The sequence below is a fragment of the Typopeltis vanoorti genome, chromosome 8 (genome assembly GCF_054136105.1).
Source record: "Typopeltis vanoorti isolate ZY-2024b chromosome 8, IOZ_Tvanoo_1.0, whole genome shotgun sequence".
Taxonomy (NCBI): domain Eukaryota; kingdom Metazoa; phylum Arthropoda; class Arachnida; order Uropygi; family Thelyphonidae; genus Typopeltis; species Typopeltis vanoorti.
Genome location: NC_143556.1, coordinates 92,908,539 through 92,931,408, shown reverse-complemented (window position 1 = coordinate 92,931,408; position 22,870 = coordinate 92,908,539). Strand labels below are relative to the sequence as shown.

General features: G+C 35.6%; 1 protein-coding gene across 1 annotated transcript in view; it reads right to left on the bottom strand.

Annotated features, from left to right (window-relative positions):
* Positions 1–22,870, bottom strand: part of Usp12-46 (Ubiquitin-specific protease 12/46) — a 179,285-nt gene that overhangs the window by 121,037 nt on the left and 35,378 nt on the right. The window contains exon 3 of the mRNA XM_090396425.1: positions 20,780–20,996. Coding sequence (XP_090252551.1) covers positions 20,780–20,996 — 217 coding nt within the window. The remainder of the gene's footprint in view (positions 1–20,779; positions 20,997–22,870) is intronic.

The window sequence follows — 22,870 nt, the reverse complement described above, 5'->3', positions numbered from 1 at the left end:
CAAGAACTTTTCAGACCACCCTCGTATATTGCAAGTAAAAGGAAGAATGTTTATGGCGGAATGTTTTTAATGAATGCCAATGGCAGGGAGGTAACTGAATCAGGCAAATTAGTAGAATTACCTCACCAGGGAAAACAGATTAGCGCACAAACTGGTAGCTGAATCTAGCAACATGTGTTCCCAACATGCCAGGTCATACACTAACAAGATAAGAAAATACAAGGATCTGAAGCCGGGAAACTTGGTCCTCTTAAAGCAGAACTCTGGAAGGAAAAAAGGGGAGGAGTTTGGAATGGGTGCTGTGGGACCCTTTGAAATTCTGGAGAAGCTATCTCCGGTAACTTTCAGGATTAGAGAAAGGGCATAACATCATCCAGGCAGAGATACTGCAGCAACAAGAGAGGTAAAGTGAGGTAAATGAAATGGAGATGCATAGGATATTACAGAATCTTGACAAGAATACAGTTATGAGATTAGATGGTATACCAGCTCAAGTTTTACAAGAAGGTGCTAGGGAATTGGCAGCACCTTTGACCATGCTGTTTAATTTAAGTCTCGGCTCTGAGCTAGTCCCAAGGCAATGAAAAAGAGGGAAAATAGTTCCATTGCATAAAAGAGGCTCCAAGACTGATATAGCCAATTACTGACCGATCAGCATATCAGGATTTGTTATCAAGATACTGGAGAAGTTGGTCAAGAGCAAAATATATAAATGGACAGACAGAAATGGAATACTGTATGGGGGAAACATAGTTTTGTGAAGGGTAGGTCATACCTCAGTAACTTGCTCACCATTTATATTACAGTGACAGCTGAGTTGGATAAAAGTAATGGGTTTAAAGTGATACTACTGGACTTTGCAAAGGCTTATAATAGGAAAACACATGAAATTCTAATCAATAAATTGCATCACATGGAAATGGATATAAAGTTGGTGAAGTGTATAAGAGAGTGGTTGATGCTAGTGATGTACCAGTCTGTTTTTGGGCCACTACTATTAATTTTTACATTAACAATATAGGAAAGGATCTGAGAGGAACTATTAAGTTGTTTGCTTATTATGCAAAATTGGGTAGAGCAATAGTTAATAAAGATTATGTTAAAATTTTGCAGAATAATTTAAATTGACTGGCAGTACGGAAAAAGTAGAATGAATGTTAGTTTAATATTGCAAAGTGTAAGGTTATGCATTCTGGAGTGACACGATTACCAACTGTGTACCACATCGATGGAACTGTATACTCCAGTTTCATCCAATTGAGGAGGTCAGGGATTTGGGAATGTTAGTGGATAGGGAGTTTAGAGGGCATATTGCAAAAGTGGCTAAAGCAGCTCATCAATCAGATCACTTGGTTACTGAAGAATACCCTGGCAAAGGACCACCCTGACTACCATGCACAGATCTGGTCACCAGAGCTTCTTGGAGAAGAGAAGGGAGAGATCAAGATTGTAGCAGTTCTATGGGATGAACCTTATGAAGACAGGTTGAAGATTTCAGTTACAGAAATCAGTTGACAGAGTGAAAAGTGTGATATGATTGAGGCATACAAATTACTGAAAGGTTTTTATAATATTAATATGGAGAAAATTTATTTAGAATAGATTTGGTGGTGGAAGAACTAGGTGCCAACCTTGGTAACTGAGCAAAATTGTAGTTAGCAGGGGTGTAAGGACTAGATTTTTTGCTTGGCGAGTGATGAATGAGTGGAATAAGTTGCCAGAGTCTGTTGTGGGTGCCATGACTGTGAATGAGTTCAAAGTAAAGTTATGACAGTTATTGAACAAATGTTGGAAAGTGCTTACCATAATGTTTAGGGACTCGCTCAATGAGTTTAATGACTCCATAGTTTCCAATATAATAAAACAATATAAATACAAATACACACACATTATTTACAAATAGGTTTTTTTTCTGTCTCAAGTTTTGATATATATTCCTGATTGCATTCCACTTCAAGATTTTCTACCACTGTTCTTTCGCTGATCTTTCTGAGCAATAAATACAAAATGATATATTCAGGCAATGACAATAAAGGAAAAGAAGGAGTAGCTATAGTATTCGACACTAAATACAAGGCTAATCTTCTTGAATGACAAGCAATATCAAGTAGAGTGATGTGGGCAAATATCAGAATGGCAAACCGGACAATGAGTCTTATTTGTGCCTATGGTCCCACAGAAGGTTCTGCTAAGGTAGAAGTGGAGAAATTTTTTGAGACTTTAAATAAAGCAACTGACATGATGAAAAATTGGTCCTTGTTGGGGATCTAAATAGCAAACGATTGTCAGACAAACAAAAATATTTTGGGAAAATTTGGAGAAAAGAGCAAAGCTAATAATAATAGTAAATACCTGTTGAATTTTTGGCTCAGGACATGGACTGGTTATTACTAACACAATGTTCCAACATAAAAATGTGCACAAATTCACATGAAGAGAAGAGTCAAGGGATAAGAAAAGTCTCATTGACTATGTTATTGCTGATAGTGATGTTTTCTCCCTGGTGAAGGACACTAGAATGCACACAGATTTGAAATTGGAACTGATCATTTAGTCTGGAGCAGGACAAAATTGAATTTCATATTGAAAAGAATAACATGTAAAAAAGTTTTAAAGCGAATAAAAGTCGAGCAGCTCTCAGATGTGAACTGCAGACTAAAATACACAAACATGACTGAAGAAAAAATGAAAGAGTTTGAGAAAAGGAACCTGACCTTGGAGTGGCAAATCCTGAAGAAAACATTGATTGATCCAGCCAGAGTGGCATGTGGTGAGGTTGTGTGCAAGGATAGAAAAATCAGAACTCCATGGTGGACACAGGAAGTTAAAGAGGCAGTGAAGGAAAAGAAAAAAGCATATCAAAAGTTGCAAATAAGTCAGCTTATGCTCTTAGAGAATGCAGAGACATATGTAAGAAAGCTAAATATTGTGTAAAACTAGTTAAACAAAAGTCATAGGAAGACTTTAGCAAGAACATAGAAAATAAATATCAAGAAGGTGGCAAAATATTCCGGAGGTTGTTGAAAAAGCTCAGAAATGGAGGAAGGAATGCTGTAAAAGGAATTAGAAATGATAAAGGTGACATGAAAACTAGAGAAAAAGATATCCTTGATGTATGGAGTAATTACTTTGAAAAATTGCTAAATGAAACAACTCAACAGGCATGCAATCAGAAATACATATTCAAACTTGAAGTAGAAAATGCCATCAAAAGCCTGAAATGTGGAAAGACAGCTGGAGTAGATGATACACATTTTTGGTCGAATATCATTCGACCAGAAATGCTCAAGTATGAAGGTATAAAAGTCTTACAGTGGCTGCACTGCATAGTTCAGAAGGCCTGGACAGAGGGACAAATTCCAGATAATTGGAGTAGAGCTCTCATAGTACCCATATATAAAAAGGGAAATAAAACTGAATGTGAGAATTACAGAGGTATTTCCCTACTGACTGTTCCTGGTAAGATTTATGGAAGTATACTTGAGAGACAGTTGAGAAGTACTGTAGAAAGAAAGCTTGGTGAAGAACAAGCTGGATTCAGGCCAAATAGAGGCTGTCAGGATCAGATTTTCACTTTACAACAAATAGTCGAGAAATCATGGGAATATAACAAAGATCTGTATTTAAGTTTTGTAGATTTGGAAAATGCATATGACGAGGCCAAGAGAAAAGCTATTCAAAACACTACGGTTGTATGGTGTCAATAGGACATTATATCAGGCAATACATAGTCTTTATTTGAATTGTAAATCAGCAGTTAGAATTGAAGGAAGTACAGGAAGATGATTTAATGTTAAATCTGGTGTCAGACAAGGATGCACATTATCCCCTCTGTCATTCATTAACTATATGGATCACATTATGAAGGAAAGTGATATTAAACCTGATATCAAAATCGGAGAGATTAATCTCAGCTCTTTACTTTACGCAGATAATGTTATACTATTAAATAAATCCAGTACAAGTCTGCAAGATTCTCCAACTAAATTGAATAACTGTTGTAATAAATTTGGTATGAAAATCAGCAATAACAAGACAAAGACAATGAAAATCTGCAGAAAATGGAAATCTCTATCCACAATGCAGTTGAAAATATCAACTGTGTTGTGAAAGGAATTTGATGATGATGTTCTTTCACTGCTTATTTTACTTAATAGTCTTTCAAGGTAATTACTCCAGATATACAAAATAAATTTAGTTTCAGTTTTTGTGTCACCTTTGTCAGCTCTGATTTCTTTTATTATACACTTTTCTCCATGTTTAAGCATTTTAATACCCTCTGGAGCATTTTTCCATCTTCCTGATATTTATCTTCTATATTCAGAGTGGTTTATGGAAGAGTCCTAGAGAAGGCAAGTGACTAGTGGTGTACCACAGGGCTCAGTACTTGGTTTTCTGTTGTTATATTTGTTTATCAATGATACAGGAAATTATTTATTAGGAAATATTCAGTTTCCTAACATAGATGCTAAACTGGAAAGAGCAGTGGTAAATGATAATAATACAGAGATCCTGCAGGTAGACTTCAACAAACTAGCAGTATGAACAAAGGTAAATGGCTGTCAGTTTGATGTGGCCAAGTGTAAGGTGATGGATGCACTTTGGAAAGAGATCACAAACTTGTGTACTAAACTACAGGAAATTGATGAGTCCTGGGACTTGGGCATGATTGTGGACAGGGAGTTGAAATTTAGAGGTTTCTGTTCCACTAAATGAAGCCACTGTGGAACAAAGAAATGTGTGTGTGGGGGGGGGGGGGAATACAAGGTCGATCATTTTTTAGAATATTCAAAGAAATGCTATTGGAATCTAGAGGCCATTTCAGTATCCAGAATGGATAGAATTTTTCTAATTTCTAGTGAAATATCAAAAGAGACAGTGAACATCACAAGACAAGGTTAATGGAATGTGAAATTATTTTTATAAATCAGATTTTTAATGTCCACAAAATATTTTCATTTAATAGTCATTTGTATTAAATTATTAGAATTGATACCATAAAAGTGATTTTTAAAAGTAACTTTAATGGTATCACTGTCCAACAAATTTTAACTTTTTTCTTTGTTTCCTTTCCAGCTGCGTATGATTCTTACTCAATTTTTCATGCTGATTTCAAATACGTTTTTTTTAATTTTTTTTCCCCTATCACGTATAGTTTTTGAGAAACAATTATATAAATTTTTATGATCTAAATGCTATTAACAATATCATAGATGCAAAATGAAAGTCAATTAGAATGACTTTCCTAATGAAACAGGAAACACCAAGATGAACTTGGTGTTTCCTGTTTCAGACTTCAACAGTAATCAGCTAACATAGCACAACTCCACTTCCCCCTTATACCTGCCTTCCATCCTCATGATCTGATCATCAAACCTCATGCTGTGTTCATCACTTATGGGCACGAGATTTTCTGGGAAAAAGTCGAGATGTGAGTCCAGAAAGTGTATTTTCAGAGACATCTTGCATCCCATGTCATTATATGTTTTGAGCATTGAAGAAATGATTTCTTTGCAATCTGAAGATCTGTGGTTGCCCAGAAAGTTTTCTGCAACTAACTTAAAATGTGTCCATGCATTAGCTTCCTTTTGGTTTAGAACTTGTTCAAATTTGGGATTGTTCATTAACAATCTAATTTCTGGCCAAATAAAAATGCATTCCTTTACTTTTGCATCACTTATTTTTGTTATTGTATCAAATACTGAAACCCTGCTTCTTGGCAATTCATTACTTTCACAAAGTTTTTCATGAGTCCAAGTTTGATGTGAAGTGAGGGTAAATAGATTTTTTTCTGTCTCTACCAATGGTGCATGCAGGTGTGAAATGTGTATGCATGATTAATGATAACAACATAATGATTACTCCTGGTACTGCTGTCCTAATCATATAGGAAGCAACAGTACTTAAGTGTATCCTATTTGTAACCCAAGCAAAATGGCAATGACTTTGAAATCAGCACAGATGTTCCACCTGTAGGCATCATAATTAATGTTTAATAGCACTACTCCATGCTTTTGTATGTTTCCTTCATAGTAAATGAATGGGCTATTTGGATGGATGGACATAAGACCCATTGTGAAGAACAGCTTTCAGACTGGATTTTGACGAATCAATAAAAAGACTTCATTCAGATCTATGTTCAATGCCATAGGACTATTAACCCATCCATGTCAGTACAAAAGCTCAGGGTATCATTTTCATTGAAATAACTGATGTACTCACTTTGACAGCATCTGAAATATGTGACTTTAGTTCCTTCAGCTAGGAGATTTCATCCTTGCAGCTGTGATGCAAACAGTTCTGCATGATCCTTTGTAAGATCCTCTCGGGTGATTAAGTGTGAATTGTCGCTTTTGACTCCAAAATCATGTTCTGTGTCAGATATTTCCTCTTTTCTTCACCACTACTCTCAATGTTTGCAGGTGTTGAGTGTTTCGATACTGGCAAATCAACAGAATGAGGTACTGGTCAGAAAGCTGATGCAACTTTTGGACATACAATGTGATTTTTATTTTTTGATGAAAATCCTGAAACTTTAGTAAGGCAGTAATAACAGTCAGTAAACTGATTGATTGGCTTCCCCCATATCATTGGAACAGCAATTGGCAGCTTTTATCTTGATCATCTATCTTATAACCAAAATAAAATTCATAAGGTTTTTTTTTTACTCAATTCTTATTCAATTAACTTGGTAAACAGTCTCTGCTTCTTCTTCTGAATGAACTCCCCTACATAGCAAAACGAATTTGGAGAGATGAAACACATACGAAGCTCTATCACACAAAAATATGACATGCTATATCCAAGACTCATGTACCGAATGGACTTATATAGGATAATGTAGAACGATGTAATGTGTTGCATCATCTTATGCAATAGTTACATACATGTTGCATCATCTCTTGTTAACTAAGACCTTTTGATGCATTAACAGCAGAATGCAATTGCATCACAATAGGTAACAATAGTTCATACAGGGCCTATTGTTTCTCTGCAGAATGGTGAAGAAAATTTTTAAAAACATATTTGAAATCAGCATAATAAACTGATTCAGAAATACCTTTTCTTGCAATATGTGTGTTGGGCAATGAATTATTGCAGATATTTATCATCTCAACTATGCATTTCAATAGTAATCTGCTATCCCTTCAATGCATAGTATATATAGACTAGATTTTGAGATGCTTAATCCAAAAATAAATGCCACGAGGAAAATATTCTTTATGACTCCTACCCACAAAAAAAGTTGTAAACCAATATTAGTACTACGTGTGGGCTCAATAATGTCAAACCACTGCCATCTATTTCTGATGCATATTCTAGGGGTGGAAGGTTACACCATTACAAACTTCTTATCAGCAATTTTCCTCCAAATTAATATGCTATCTATCAGGACTTCAATATTATTAGATCTTAAATTTTAGTTTTCTAAGGCACTTCTACTGTATCAATTCACCTAGATCAGCGTTTCTCAACCTTTCTAAGCCCAAGGACCAGTAAAATGCCTAAAACAATTCCATGGACCACTAAGTTACAGAGGCGTGGAGAGAGGGGGGGGGGGGTAGCAATCCACCCTAGGCAGCACGTTTTTGGCATTTAAGAAATCTTACCTTACTGTCTATAAAACAGCAACTGGATGATGAAATAGACTTCAACAATGTCATCGACAATTTTGCGAACAAAAAAGCAAGAAAAATAACATTTTAGAATGTTGGAATTAAAGTTTTACTTCAATTCTTAATTTATTTCCCTATACATCGTTTTGACTTTTATAATTTTTTAAAAACCTATGTAGGAATTGCCAACATTTCAGAAAAACCGTGCCATTTATAACATAATAAATCTAAAAGCATGTTTTGAATACATATGGAAACATAATTAATTAAATTGGAAGTAAACGATTAAAAGTGTATCATCATTGAGCAAAGTTTAAATTTTTATTAAACGAATAAATAATATGATACAATTATGTTACTACTTACTTTTAATGAGATGGCTGAGCTTCTCGGCCCTTGCAGAGTTGCTGGATATATGGCTCAATATTGGTCAACTTCAGTCGAAGATCAACACATACACACCAAGACGATTTCTGTATTTTGTTTTTATTTGAAGGAGCGATGAAAATCCTTTCTCACAAAGATAGGTTGTAGAAAACTGCATGATGATTTTCAATGCTTCTTCAGATAATTCTGGAAATTCACTTCTCACTGAAGGCAAGCTCCAAAATCGAGCCAAACCAAGATCACGGAATTGCATTTTAAGTCCACTGTCATTTGAAAGCTCAATTAAGTGTTCTTTCTTCGATAACGAAATGTCGTTTCTAGTGACTGCAAGCCTGACATGAATCGTGAACCTACAGAAAATTCTTATAAAAGTTATTTGGAAAATATGTTTCAAAATTCCATTTCAGATTTTTGAGGTGGTCACATATTTTTTTCCAGAAACTCAGGATCAACAAAAATATCATTTTCCATTAAAAAGGATTCCAATGTTGGAAAAGGTGCAAATTGTCTGTCTTTTACATAATTAATCCATAAAACCAGTTTTTTCTCGAATGCCTTTATTTTGTCGTAGGCATCAAGAACAATTAAAGAATTTCCCTGAAGGGAAAGATTTAGTTCATTTAATTTAGAAAAAATGTCTGAAAGATAGAATAGTGTTGATAACAATGCTTCATCAATAAGGAGTGATGCAAAATCAGAATTACATTCATTTACAAATAATAAAACTTTGTGCCTTAATTGAAATAACCTTGTTAGTACTTTGCCCCTGGAAATCCAGCGAATTTCAGAATGAAGCAAAAGTTGTATATATTCACTGCCCATTTCATCGCAGAGTACTGAAAATAACCTGTTATTTAACGGTCGAGCTTTAATAAAATTAACTAGCTTTACAGTGTTGTATAGCAGAGTTTTAAATTCTGGTGGCATTCTTTTGGAGGCTAAAGCTTCCCTATGCATGAAACAATGTACCCAATTCATACTGGAGCTACTTTCTTGACCATAGAAACAACCACACTATGCCTACCTGTAAGGGTGCAAGCTCCATCCGAACAGAAGCCTATACATTTTTCCCACTTATCTTTCCCTTTGTGTATTATGTAATTATTGAAAGTGTGAAATATTTCTTCTCCAGTTGTTCAGGATGGCAAAGTTCTACAAAGCAGAATATCATGGATGTTGTTATCATGCGCATATCTTACGTAGCATCATTTGTAGCATCAGTAGTCTCATCTAATTATAACGCATAATAAGAGTCTTCTTAACTCTTTCGATTAACTGAGATTCTACGTCACCTGCCATATCATTAATTCTGCGACCGACAGTGTCATTTGAAAGAGGAATCAGATCAACATCTTTTAGTAACTTGTTGCCAAATATAGTTTTTACCACATCTTTTATAGCTGGAAGTAGCAAATTTTACCTGATAGAATGAGGTTTCCCCTGTTTTTGCTATGGGCAAACTTAAGAGATAGTTTCTAAATGTTGTCGGAGTTTCGCAGGTTTCATGCACTCGTTCAATAACACATCATAACACAAAACACATTGAGGTTTCTGTTCACTTTCATCTCCACACCAAGTAAACCCGAATGCCAAATATGAACTGTTATATTTCCTACTGTATTTTTTCTTTGAACTGCTTGTTTCTTCTACTTTAATAGTATCAGATTTACTCACCGTTACAACACGTGTATCACAATTAGGGTTAGCATCATCTGTTTCATTTGCTCTTCTTTTCAAAGTCCTAGTTCTAAGCCACTTTTCCATTATTAAAAAATGTTTCCGAAAAATATATAAATATATAAATACTGGGGTTAACTCACGACACACTTTGTCCAAGTATCACTTAGCACTTCTGAAGATATACTGAGCCTTGGTTAGAGGGAAACCTTCAATAATAAAAATCAATAAACAACAAGCAATTGGTTAAAATGTGGATAACACACATGTTCACTTCAAATCTGACAAAACAGCAAGGGAAGGTGGAAACAATAAAACTATATTGTTGTTCACTTCACTCCTCTTTTATTGTTCGTCATTCAGCGGCAGAATGACGAATAATAAAAGAGGGGTGAAGTGAACAACAATATAGTTTTATTGCTTCCACCTTTGAACATTCTGATGCTATTTGTTGGGTTTTTTTTTTGTCTCCATTTGATTTCAATAATTTTTACTTATTCAATTTTAATTTGTTTTGTTTGGATAGTTAAAAATATATATTTATTTAATTAATTTAAGTCTCCCTGCAGACCACCTGTCCCATCGAACCACACGAACCACAGGTTGATACTGACCTAGATCATTCTTCTTCTGAATCTGTCCTATCATCCTGGTATAAAAAAACATGTTTTATTAATCTATCCTCTTTCATTCTATTTAAGTGACCCCACTACATGAGAGATTAGCTCTGCTAATACATTTCTGAATGCTAACAATGTCAAGTTCTTTCTTAACATCCTCTTCTTTAATATGATACTGTCATTGATGACACCTGTTCACTCTCTTAATCTTCTCAGAACTTGCATATCTATTACTATTATTATTATACAGGAACCTCTATGGAGTCCAATCTACCTTACTTCTCCTTGAACCCATTATTAGACAAAGCACTCACAATTGACTCATTCACAACTCTCCAAGCAAAAAATCTAGTCCTTGCACCCCCTACTAACCACACCATTATTCAACATCCAAGGATGACCCCCCCCCCTGTTCTGGTCCCTCTAGCAAAATGTTGAAACATTTTCCCCCGCATCTATCCTATAAAACTCTTTAAGCAACTTAAATGTCTCTATCATATCCCTCTTTTTCTCATCAACCAACTTCTGCAATCCACATGTCCTCAATCTATTCAGATAAGGAACGCTCCATAGGCCACTCACCTCTGAATCCTCTCACCATTTTATCCTCACCAAGAAACCCAGGGGACCAGACTTGAGCACAGTAATCCAGATGTGGGTGTATCATGGCCTTATAAAGAGGAATAACAACTTCCTTATCTCTACTTGTTAATGTGTTCTTCAATAGCCAAGTAATCTTATGAGCTACCTTAGCAATGTCCTCTAAACTTTTAACTCTCTGTCTTCCACCAGCCCTAAATCTCTAGCTTCATCTATTTCCTGGAATACATTTCTACAATGTGATGCATGGTTCAGTGAAATCTATTCGGATAAGGAACGCTTCAGAGGCCACTCACCATCTTGGTCACTCACCTCTGAATCCTCTCACCATTTTCTCCTCACCAAGAAATCCAGGGGACCAGACTTGAGCACAGTAATCTAAATGTGGGTGTTTCATCTATTTCCTGGAATACATTTCTACAATGTGATACATGGTTCAGTGGAATAGACTACAAGCAGCTATCATAACATCTGCTAAAAACCACAATAAACATGAAGAAAGAAAGAAAAAAACCATGGATAACTCAAGAGGTAATCAACCTTATTGATGGAAGAATAACATGGAAAAGAGGAGCAAATGAAGAAGAAAGGCTAAGATATAAAACTTTGGATAAAAGAATCAAACAGTTATGTAAAAGACTGAAAGAAAACTGGATAAATAGGCAGTGCACTGAGATAGAAGAATTACAAAATAGGAACAAAACCAGAGAACCATTCCTGAAAGTGAAAGAACTTAATGGAAAAGCAAAACGTACACAGTCTAATAACATCAAGGACAAAGATGAAAACACACTCATTGATAAGGAAAAGATAAATGGAAGATGGGTGGAGTACTTATCAGATCTCTATGATGATGATAATGGTAACATCTTAGATGATTCATGACACCTTAAGTTAAACGTAACAGTAGATACCATTCTACCCACAAGAAAGGAAATAGAACATGTAATTAAGAATCTTCCTAATAATAAATCCCCTGGGTGTGACAATATTCCGGCCGAGCTGCTGAAAACTTTGACTGGCAATAATAACTATTTAATGGAATCCATTCAGGACATCTGTAAAACAATACAATTACCTGAAGTTTTTACAACATCTAACTGCATACCAATTCCAAAGAAAACTAATGCACAAAACTGTGAGGATTACAGAACTGTGAGCCTAATATCCCATGCCTCTTAAAATTATTTTAACCATTGTTAACAAACAAATTAAAAGAGCCTTAAGCAGTGAATTGAGTGAACAAAGAAAGGCTTCAGAAGAGGAATGGGAACCATTAATGGTATCCTGGAACTAAATATACTAATAGAAAGATCACTTGAAAGAAATAGGAACATTTACATATGCTTCATAGACTTTCAGAAGACTTTTGACTGGGTAAAACATAATAAAATGTTCAATATATTAGATAAATTAGACATAGAAGATCATGTACTTAAGATTATAAAAAATGATTTACACCAAACAGAAAATGCAGCTGTTTAACCCTGAGACTTCTGTAGTGAAAATAAAAAGAGCAGTTAGACAAGGTTGTATCCTTTCACCAAATCTATTTAATATCTATAGTGAGACAGTGATGAAAAAGAATGAAAAACAAAAAATAGGAATTAGTATCAATGGTATAAAATACAACAATCTTAGATATGCTGATGATACCATTCTAATAGCAGAAAACAGAAACAAATTAATCAAATTACTGCAGCTACTAATTGAAGAAGGCAAAAGATTTGGATTAGATATAAATGCAAAAAAGACCAAATTTATGAAAATCTCAAAAGATAGCAGATCCGAGCCAGAAATATTCATAAACAATATGAAAATTGAACATACAACAGAATACAAATATTTAGGCATCTACTTTACTGCAGATGGAAAGCAAGATAAAGAAATAAAAATAAGAATAGCCATAGTTAAATATGCATTCTGGAAAAAATAAAGATCTACTCAGAGGTTCTGTGAGTATGGAAACATAGAAAAGAATGATAAGAGCATTAGTGTGGCCAATTTTCACATATGGCCTGGATATTCAAGAAGAGAGTATGGCAACAAATAATGGCCTTTGAAATGCGATGCTATAGGAGAGCTCTGAAAATACAATGGACAGAACATGTGACAAATACAGATGTCCTACAGAGAATAAAAACAGAGAAATCTTTATTACAGGAAATGATCCAGAGAAAGATGAGATTGACTGGACATGTACTGATAGGTTCAGGGGGACAGAGGATACTAACAGTTTTAGAAGGAAAAATTATGGGAAAAGGATCAAGAGGCAAAAAACGAAGGACATGGCTTGAAAATATAAGATCATGGACAGGATCACATGGCTATGCAGAAACAAAAAGGAAAGCCACCAACAAGAAAGAGAGAACTGGAAGGACATGGTGCTGCACCCTCTCACCGAGGAAGCTACATGAAGAAGAAGAAAATCCATGGCTTGTAATCTATTTATCCCAAAATGCATAACTTTACATTTCTCCACATTAAACTGACATCCATAACTTTTGCTCATACTGACAGCTTTAAATTGTCCTGCAAGCTCCACATTGCCTTAACTATTACTTTACCTAATTTCGCATCATCAGCAAACAACGGAATATTTCCTTTCAGGTTATCTCCCATATCATTTATATACAAATTAAACTGTAATGGTCCCAACACTGAACCTTGTGGCACACCACTAGTCACCTGTTTTCACCTCAATTCTGCCCCTCCATATACTACTTTTTTTATATCTTTCCAGCAGCCACTCTCTTATCCACTTAACTAGTGTTATATAAATCCCCATTTGGTCTAATTTGCATAACAGAGTTCCATTTGGTATTCTGTCAAATGCCTTTGCAAAATCATCATGCAGCCACTTGCTTTCTCCAACTCAGCGGTAATCTATTATAAAAAGTTAGTGAATCACTAAGGCATGACCGTTCATACAGTATCATATTTTAATCTACCCATTTTTGTATTCTCTTTTTTACCAATTTTTCAAGTACTTTTATCACCACACTTGAGATACGGATTAGTCTATAATTTGCTACTGCAGTCTTAGAACCTCCCTTATTCAAGGGGAATATTTTGCCGTCTTTCCACTCCCTTGGAACTCTACCAGAGCAGAGATTTAAATTAAAGAGCCTAGTCAAAATATCTATGGTCTCCAGTCTCTGATTAAATATTTTATTTCTAACCCAACTCTCAGATTCATAAGTTAAAACTTATTTGAACACTGCCTTCTTTATACATCAGTTTCCATAAATTAAGGAACAAAGAGAAAAATCACAATAACTCAAAAATTGCACGATGAATTTTTATGCAATTCAATGAAAAGCGATGTGATATGAGATGTGAAAGAAACACCTACAAATATCATAAATAAATAGTTTAATTTTTAGTAATAAATGGGTACATGAAGACAAAACAAGAGATTAAAAATGAAATTGTCAAAATGCCTCAATAAGGAATGTGGTCACTCTCACAATGATGTTTCATGCTGTCCAGGAGTTCAGGTGGCAATAACTGTTGCTTTGGCAAAGCTCACCTAAATCTCTCAAGGTTTTGGTGGTGGTGGGGAGGGTGGGGGGAGATAGCAATATGTCTTCTACTTAGAGCATCCCAGACATGCTCAATTGTATTAAGTCAGGAGACCTGGCTGGCCACTTCATGTATATGATTGTCTCTTCTTGAAGATATCACTTTACAGGCTTTGTTCAATGAGGACAAGCATTATTGTCATGTAGGATAAATGTCTCCCCTATCACATCCAAATATGGACAAACATACAGGTCCAGAACCCCCATTTCTATAAGTTGCAGCATGCATGGTTTTGCCAGAAAGCACATACGAGATGCATACCCAATGAGATGCCTTCCAAAACCATTACAATACCTCAAGCATAAATTCTGAACATGTTATCATCAGAGGCATGATAATATGTCCCTAGTTCTCTCCAGATCAGAGCATATCCAGTATCAAGCATAAATTCTGAACATGTTATTATCAGACGGATGATAATATGTCCCTAGTTCTCTCCAGATCAGAGCATATCCAGTATCATCACTTTGTAGGGCTAATTAGAACTTGTCTGTAAACAATATTGATTCTCATCGGTCTTGGGTCTAGCTGACCTGGACCCTGGCTCATTTCAAATGTTCTTTCATTAGGCATGTGGATAGGGGGAATACAGACTACCAGTTTCCTATAATACAGACCACCTTCTTGAAGTCTTGCACACAGTGGAAGGAGTGATATTCCAGTAGCTGACACAGGGTCAGATTGCAGATGATTGGGGGGGGGGGGGTAGCACTCCTGTTTCAGCTAGCAGATAATTGGAGATATTGATCACCCACTGTGGTTGGGGTTTGTTATCTTCCTTCACTGTATCTCTGGGATACTATTTTTTGTTGGAATTGGTTCCACAGTCTGTGAACCACGGAACAACTCTCGTACCAGAATTCTGCTATCACAAAATGTTTGGTCTCACTTCAGACATGAAATGGAAAACCACTCCAAAATGCCTGCTTTTATGGAGTGTCTCATTTGCATATATCACTGACAGCACCACTCATTTTATATGATAACCAGACTGTGCATCACTTTTTACATAATGTACCTGACTTTCATGTGGTTTTTCCTCCTTTTCCCCCGACTTATCACGATCTTTGTCTTTGTTACTTAATTTATGAAACTAACGTATATGATGTTGTATCAAAATTTGGAATAACATAACATAAATACCTAGTAGCTTAATACGTTCAATTTGGACACGTTTATCGTACCGACAGAACTTCTTATTACCGTTTGTGTACTGCTTTCGGTCATGTGGGCCGGCTGATCTGACACAAAGTTTTCATAGGATGTTAGTTGCAACCGTTTTGGTAGAAGTTTATTGCGGCTTTCTTGTGTGCAGCTCCTGTGTCAGAGTAGTGGACAGCATCACTGACACAAAGTTCATGCATGTGTGTTGCAAGTCTTTCAGAAGAATTTTATTTGAAGTTGCAATTTGGAATCTGTCTTCTCATCATCAAATTCCTGCCATGTATCCTCAAGGGGTGTACAGGATATGATAGTACTACATTAAAAATTTACATAATTATTAACTTCCTATCTACAATTTTCCTCTAGATCAGTCTGTGACTTGTCAAGACTCCAATATTATCAGATCTTATATTTTTGTCGTCTAAGGCACTTTGTACCGTATCAATTCACCTATATCTTGGTCTTCCTCTGGGTCGTTTTCCTGCCAACCTGGCAGAGAACACTTGTTTTGCTAATCTTTCCTCTCCCATTCTATTTAAGTGACCATACCACCTCAGATTAGCTCTGCTAACGCATTCCTGGATGCTGACAATGTCAAGTTCTTTCTAATATCCTCATTTTTAATATGATATTGCCATTGATGCCATCTGTTCACGCCTCTAATCTTTCTCAGGACTCTCATATCTGCAGTCTTTGGTCAAGTGTTTTACTTCTGACCCAGTTCTCAGATCCATAAGTTAAAACTGGTTTGAACACTGTCTTGTATACAGCAAATTTAGTGTTCTGACTAATTTCTCTCTTATTCCATATGAATTTATTCAATTGACTTCCTACCATACCAGCTTTATTGATTCTGTTGTCTATTTCCATATTTAATTTACCATCTTTACTAAAAATTGTGCCTAAATAGGTGAAATGTTTTACTTGTTCCACACGTACTACGTTCACAATGCAGTTGACATTTTCAACGATTCGGCCTATTTTCATTGTCTTTGCCTTTTTTAATGCTAACCTTCATACCATATCTATTACAACAGTTATTCAATTTAGTCAAGGAAACTTGCAGACTCGTAGCGGATTTATTGATAAGTATAACATCGTCTGCATCAAGCAAAGAGATGACATTAACATCTCCAATTTTGATATCATGTTTAATACCACTTTCCTTCATAATGTGATCCATATATATAATGAATAACAGAGGGGATAATGTACAACCTTGTCTCACACCAGATTTAACATTAAACCATCTTCCTGTACATCCTTCAATTCTAACTGCAGACTTACAACTCAAATAAAAACTAAGTATTGCTTGATATAATGTCCCATTGACACCATATAACTGTAGCGTATTGAATAGCTTCTCTCTTGGCACCTTATCATATGCCTTTTCCAGATCTACAAAACTCAAATACAGATCTTTGTTATGTTCCCATGATTTCTCCACTATTTGTCGTAAAGTGAACATCTGATCCTGACAGCCTCTATTTGGCCAGAATACAGCTTGTTACTGACCAAGCTTTTTTTCTACAATTCGTCTCAACCATTTCTCAAGTATACTTGAATATATCTTACCAGGAACACTCAGTAGGGAAATACCTCTGTAATTCTCACATTCAGTTTTATTTCCCTTTTTATATGTGGGTACTATGAGAGCTCTACTCCAGTCATCGGGAATTCGTCCCTCTGTCCAGGCCTTCTGAACTATGCAGTGCAGCCGCTGCAAGACTTTTATACCACCATACTTCAGCATTTCTGGTCGAATATCATCTACTCCTGCTGCCTTTCCACATCTTAAGCCGTTGATGGCTTTTTCTACTACAAGTATGGATATGTATTCCTGACTGCATGCCTGGTCAGTGTTTTTTACCACTGTGCTATGACTGCTTGTTTCATTTAGCAATTTTTCAAAGTAATTACTCCATACTTCAAGGATATCTTTTTCTCCTGTTTTTATGTAACCTTTATCATCTCTAACTGATTTTAGCATTCTTTCCTCCATTTCTAAGCTTCTTCAATAACCTCCAGAATATCTTACCACCTTCTTGATATTTATTTTCTATGTTCTGGCCAAAGTCCTCTCATGACTTTTGTTTAGCTAGTTTTACACAGTGTGTTTAATTTTCTTACATTTGTCTCTGTATTCTCAAAGAGCACAAGCTGACTTATTTGCCAGGAACTTTTGATATGCTTTCTTCTTTTCCTTCACTGCCTCTTTAACTTCCTGTGTCCACCATGGAGTTCTGATTTTTCTATCCTTGCAGACAACTTCACCACATGCCTCTCTGGCTGAATCAATCAAGGTTTTCTTCAAGGCTTGCCACTGAATCTCCAAAGTTTGGTTCCTGTTCTCAAACTCTTTCATTTTTTATTCAATAATCTTTGTGTATTTTAGTCTACATTTGAGAGCTGCTCAAATTTTATTCGCTTTAAAACTTTCTTGCATGTTATTCTTTTCAATATGAAATTCAATTTTATCCTGCTCAAGACTAAATAGTGATCACTTCCAATTTCAAATCCTCTGTACACTCTGGTGTCCTGCACAAGAGAGAAAACATCACTATCAACAATAACATAGTCAATGATACTTTTCTTATTTCTTGCCTCTTCTCTCCATGTGAATTTGTGCACATTTTTATGTTGGAACATGGTGTTAGTAATAACCAGTCCATGTCCTGAGCAGAAATCCAACAAATATTTGCCATTATTATTAGATTTGCTCTTTTCTCCAAATTTTCCCAATATATTTTTGTATGTCTGACAATCATTTCCTACTCTGCTATTTAGATCCCCAACAAGGACCAACTTTTCTTTTTTCATTGTGTCAGATGCTTCTCTAAATCCTCAAAAAATTCCTCCACTTCTACTTCAGTAGAACCTTCTGTGGGACCATAGGCACAAATAAGTCTCATTGTCCAGTTCCCTATTCTCATATTTGCCCACATTACTCTACTTGAGACTGACTGCCATTCAAGAAGATTAGCCTCGTATTTTGTGTTGAATACTATGGCTACTCCTTCTTTTCCTTGATTGTCATTGCCTGAATATAACATTTTGTATTTATTGCTCAGAAAGATCTCACCAGTTTTGGTCTTTTTTGTTTCAGTCACCCCTATTATGTCGATCTGGTACTTATCTAATTCCTCAGCTAGCTCCATTTCTTTGCCATTCAGGCTTCTTACATTGATAGTACCGATCTTTAACTCTGGTGATGTTGAGTTGGGGTTTGTTTTCAGATTTGTTCCAGTAGCTGACTTTTCGCTGTTCGCCCTGGTTCCCTGGCGAAAACAACGGGGGCCTTGTTTAACCGGGCGACACCCCAGCCGGCATGAAATTTTGTCATGTTGTACCATCATTTTTTATTTTGGTTTAACCAATAAGAATACAATTTGGTCCACTAAATCCCAAATTGCCAGCCCATCCTCGTTCGTTCAGTATCAAAGTAGATACCCAACAGGGTGCACCACGAGAAGGTGAGGATTGGACATTAGGTCAGAAGCCCTGGTCGGTTCTCTGCATTCCTTTAAAGGCTATGTGGAGGTCTCCTCTTAGTTATACAGCTTTGTTCCTTAAGTCTTAATGACACTGAAAATTTCAAATGTAATCGAACAAACACTTGTTTCATGCAAATGAAAATTTGGACAAATGTTAGGACAATTGTTTTTAGTTAGATGTTGTGTTTGGCGTACAACAAATGGTTTTGCTTGAGTCTATGCAGCACAGTTTCTGTGAGAGGAAACATGATTCATTATGTAGTGCAATTTTTATACCAGATGTCTCTAAATGCACTATTTGTTGACAAATATGTTACACAGACTGCAAATGTCTTTGTACGTTATTCAGTGATACAATAAAACTACTTCATTTTCTTGCATCTGCAGTATAGTGGCTGTAGCGATTTATATTTCACAATCATATCCCTTTCCATCTATTCATAAGTTTTTTTTAAATTATGCCCATCATAAATGCAAATATAAAAGTCTAGAGTTTATAGGATCACGTATTCTTCACTCCACCTCCAGATACTTATAACACAAGCATACATATAATATCACAGACGTAAATTATTCATAATCCATTTTACAGTACTGGAAGTATTTTTATTCATGCATATTCTTTCTCTTCCTTATATTTGCTATTCTTTACATCTTTTAGTAAATCAAGTATAGTAACTAATAATGAAATACGTATATCATTCTCTTTAATTATTGTTTTTTAATATATTCTAAAAAGAGCATTCCTTTTCATCTATCCCCCCCCTCTCCTCAATGCAAGATTACTTACAATCGAACTATTTAGAAAAGTCTGACAACACGCAGGAACAAAATTGCAGGTAAACTTACTTACTTCAGCCGATATTTAGGTTCGCGGCAAGTGAGCTATGATCACCCTGACCTGACCATGTTAACCTATCCTCTCCCTCCTCCTCCCTATAGCAGCTCAGCTCTGAGAAGTGATTGGACTGACTTTTACATCTCTCACCATTCCTCTCCAAAGCTGTTGTTTTGGAGTGACTAGATTAAGTTAAAATTAAATGGCTACATTCAAACAGGCTAGTATAATGGTGAAATTTGGAATTTTACTGTTTGTAATATGAGCCTAAAAATAAAACTGCTGTAATAGTGCTGTGGTTGGGACTGTTCTGTAATGTGCAATACTGCATAAATGTACTAAAAATTGCATGCTATTATAACATGCAATTTTTAAATAAATAAATCTAAGTGAGCAGGTGACTCAGTTGGTCTGGAAGTCATCTGACCTGTTCCTTTAAAAATTTTCCATGTGCAACCTATACTCATCACGAAGTTAACAATATGAAAAACTGTTGAGCAAAACATCAAAAACATGCAAACTTTAGATATGTAAATGTTCTTAATGCATTACCATTTTCAGTATTCATTAAGATGCCATAAAAATTAATAAAATGCTTTGCTCTTTCATAGTCTGCTATTTTGTGGTTTTTAGATTATGAAAAAAAGATGTCTATATAAAACTTATCCTAACCTCTAAGTAATAAAGAATATGCCATTAATAACAGCTAATTATTAGAAGAAAATGAAAGTGATTCATTGCCAAGTGAGAAAATTAAGAAAAGTATAACTGAAAATACAGGCTCAGTTTTGTGCTTACCATTTTCTTTTCTTAACCGTGCAATAAACTTCTTTGGTGCTATCGTTCCCGTTTTCCTTTTATGAGTTGCAATATTATAGAATAATTCTGCTAAACATGTTAATAATGTCTCTTTAGTACGTTTGTTCTTAGCCTTGTAGTCTAGCACCTTTTCTCGGAATGGCTTGCAGAAATACAGTGCTTGCAACACCGAATTGCAATAACAGGTATTTCCAAACTGTTAAAAAAACATCATATTAAATTATTCTTCATTCAAACCTGGTCAATAAAAAATTCACATTATAAGTAAGTTATTTTTAAGTAACTAAAAAACCTATCTACCTGAATTAAGTGACTAAACAATCATTTAAAAAAAAACAACTGAATACTGACAACTTGATCACTAACTACTCTGAAGAACTTTTAATGGAAGCTAGCTTAAAATACCAATATGAAAAAATAAATAAATAAAAAATAATGCGAAAACAATAAAAATCTGATTGCCAGTCCATTTGGCTATGTGGATAGTGTCTTCACTCTAAACCAACAACCTATGGGTTTAAATCCCATTATGAAAATGAATGCTTGTTAATCATTAGGATGTAATAGATGAATTTCATTGAAATATCATCTTGAAGATCATATCTATGTGATCTTCAAGATGACTTCATTCTTACAAGTGTCAACAAGTTTTCTAAGAATGCTGCGAAATTTACTTCAACCAAATATAAGAAATAAAGTTTTGATATCTTCAAGCTGTACAGGTTATCTATCCAAGATTACAGAGCCTAATATCCCTGCAAAGCTGAGATACAGAATATCATGTGGACAGAACCTTAAACCACAGAAGAAGGGAAAACTATGAGTATTTTTGCACCTTAACTTTCTGATCCCCCTCCTCCTTTCCTTCATTTTGAGGAACACAGAAAATATGAGATTCAGCTGGCATGCTGAGTTGCTATTTTTTTTCCCTGAAGACATTATTTTTTATATCTCAATGACATTTTCATGTGCTGTAAGATCTACAAAAGCAACAGCTGTTTTCCGGCATTGTTGGTAGCCTGCCTCTATATGTGTGGTGAGTGACAGAACCTGATCACAGCAGCTTCGTTTATGTCTGAATCTGGCCTGTTCCACTGGGACTTGTTCTATTATCTTAGGGGCAATTCTATTAAGGATGAGCCTTTCTAGGAGCTTATAGCAGGTGCTAAGTAGGGCAATTGGTAGGTAGTTTTCTGGTTTGTTGTTGGTTTTTCCTGGTTTTAAGATGGGGATAATTTTTGTTCTCTTAAACTCTTTTGGAAGTCTAGCAGTCTGGAGGATGTCAGAGAAAAAGCAAGCCAACCACTGTCAAGCTTCTTGGCCTGTCTTCAACAGGAAATCAGGATGAATTCCATCGAAACCTGGAGCCTTGCTTGGTTTCATATCTATTAGAGTAGTGTTAGTATCTTCAAGAGTGAAGGGCCGTGAATATAGAGAGTCTGATGGTCTGTTAGTTTTCAAATATGTAAGTTCTCTTTTTATTTGAAGAGTGTGTTGTTTGTCCTTGTTGGAATATCTTGACATGTTGACAATATGTGATGCATTATTGGTTAGGAGAAACAGCTGATTGTTTCCGGACAGTCAAGGTGCCACTACCTAGTTTTCTTAGAAGGCTCCATGCTTTTCTACTGGAGTGCCAAAAATCAAGTCTTTCTACTGTTTCAGTCCATTTCTTCTGTCGGTTGGTGTCAAGGCTGTGAATGAGTTCATCTGCAATGTTAGGATTGCCACACTCTAGATATTCTTGATACAGTTTATTACTATCATCATCCCATCCAGGGATATACTCCTTCCAGAAGCCCCTTGGTATGGTCTTCTTACCTACAGCTAAGACAGCTCCTGCGAATCTCTTGTAATTACTGCTTGTTGAAGGGATCCAACAGACATATTTGTCAAGACAGGCAGCAAATGTATCCCAGTCGGCTTTCTGGAAGTTCCAGCAGGGACATTAGATGGATCTGACAAGGATTACCTGCAGACCTACCTCTAATATAATTGGTCTATGTTGGCTTCTGGGAAAGTTGGAAAGAACTCTTCTCGATGTAGATAACGGTCATCCACTGTTGTCTT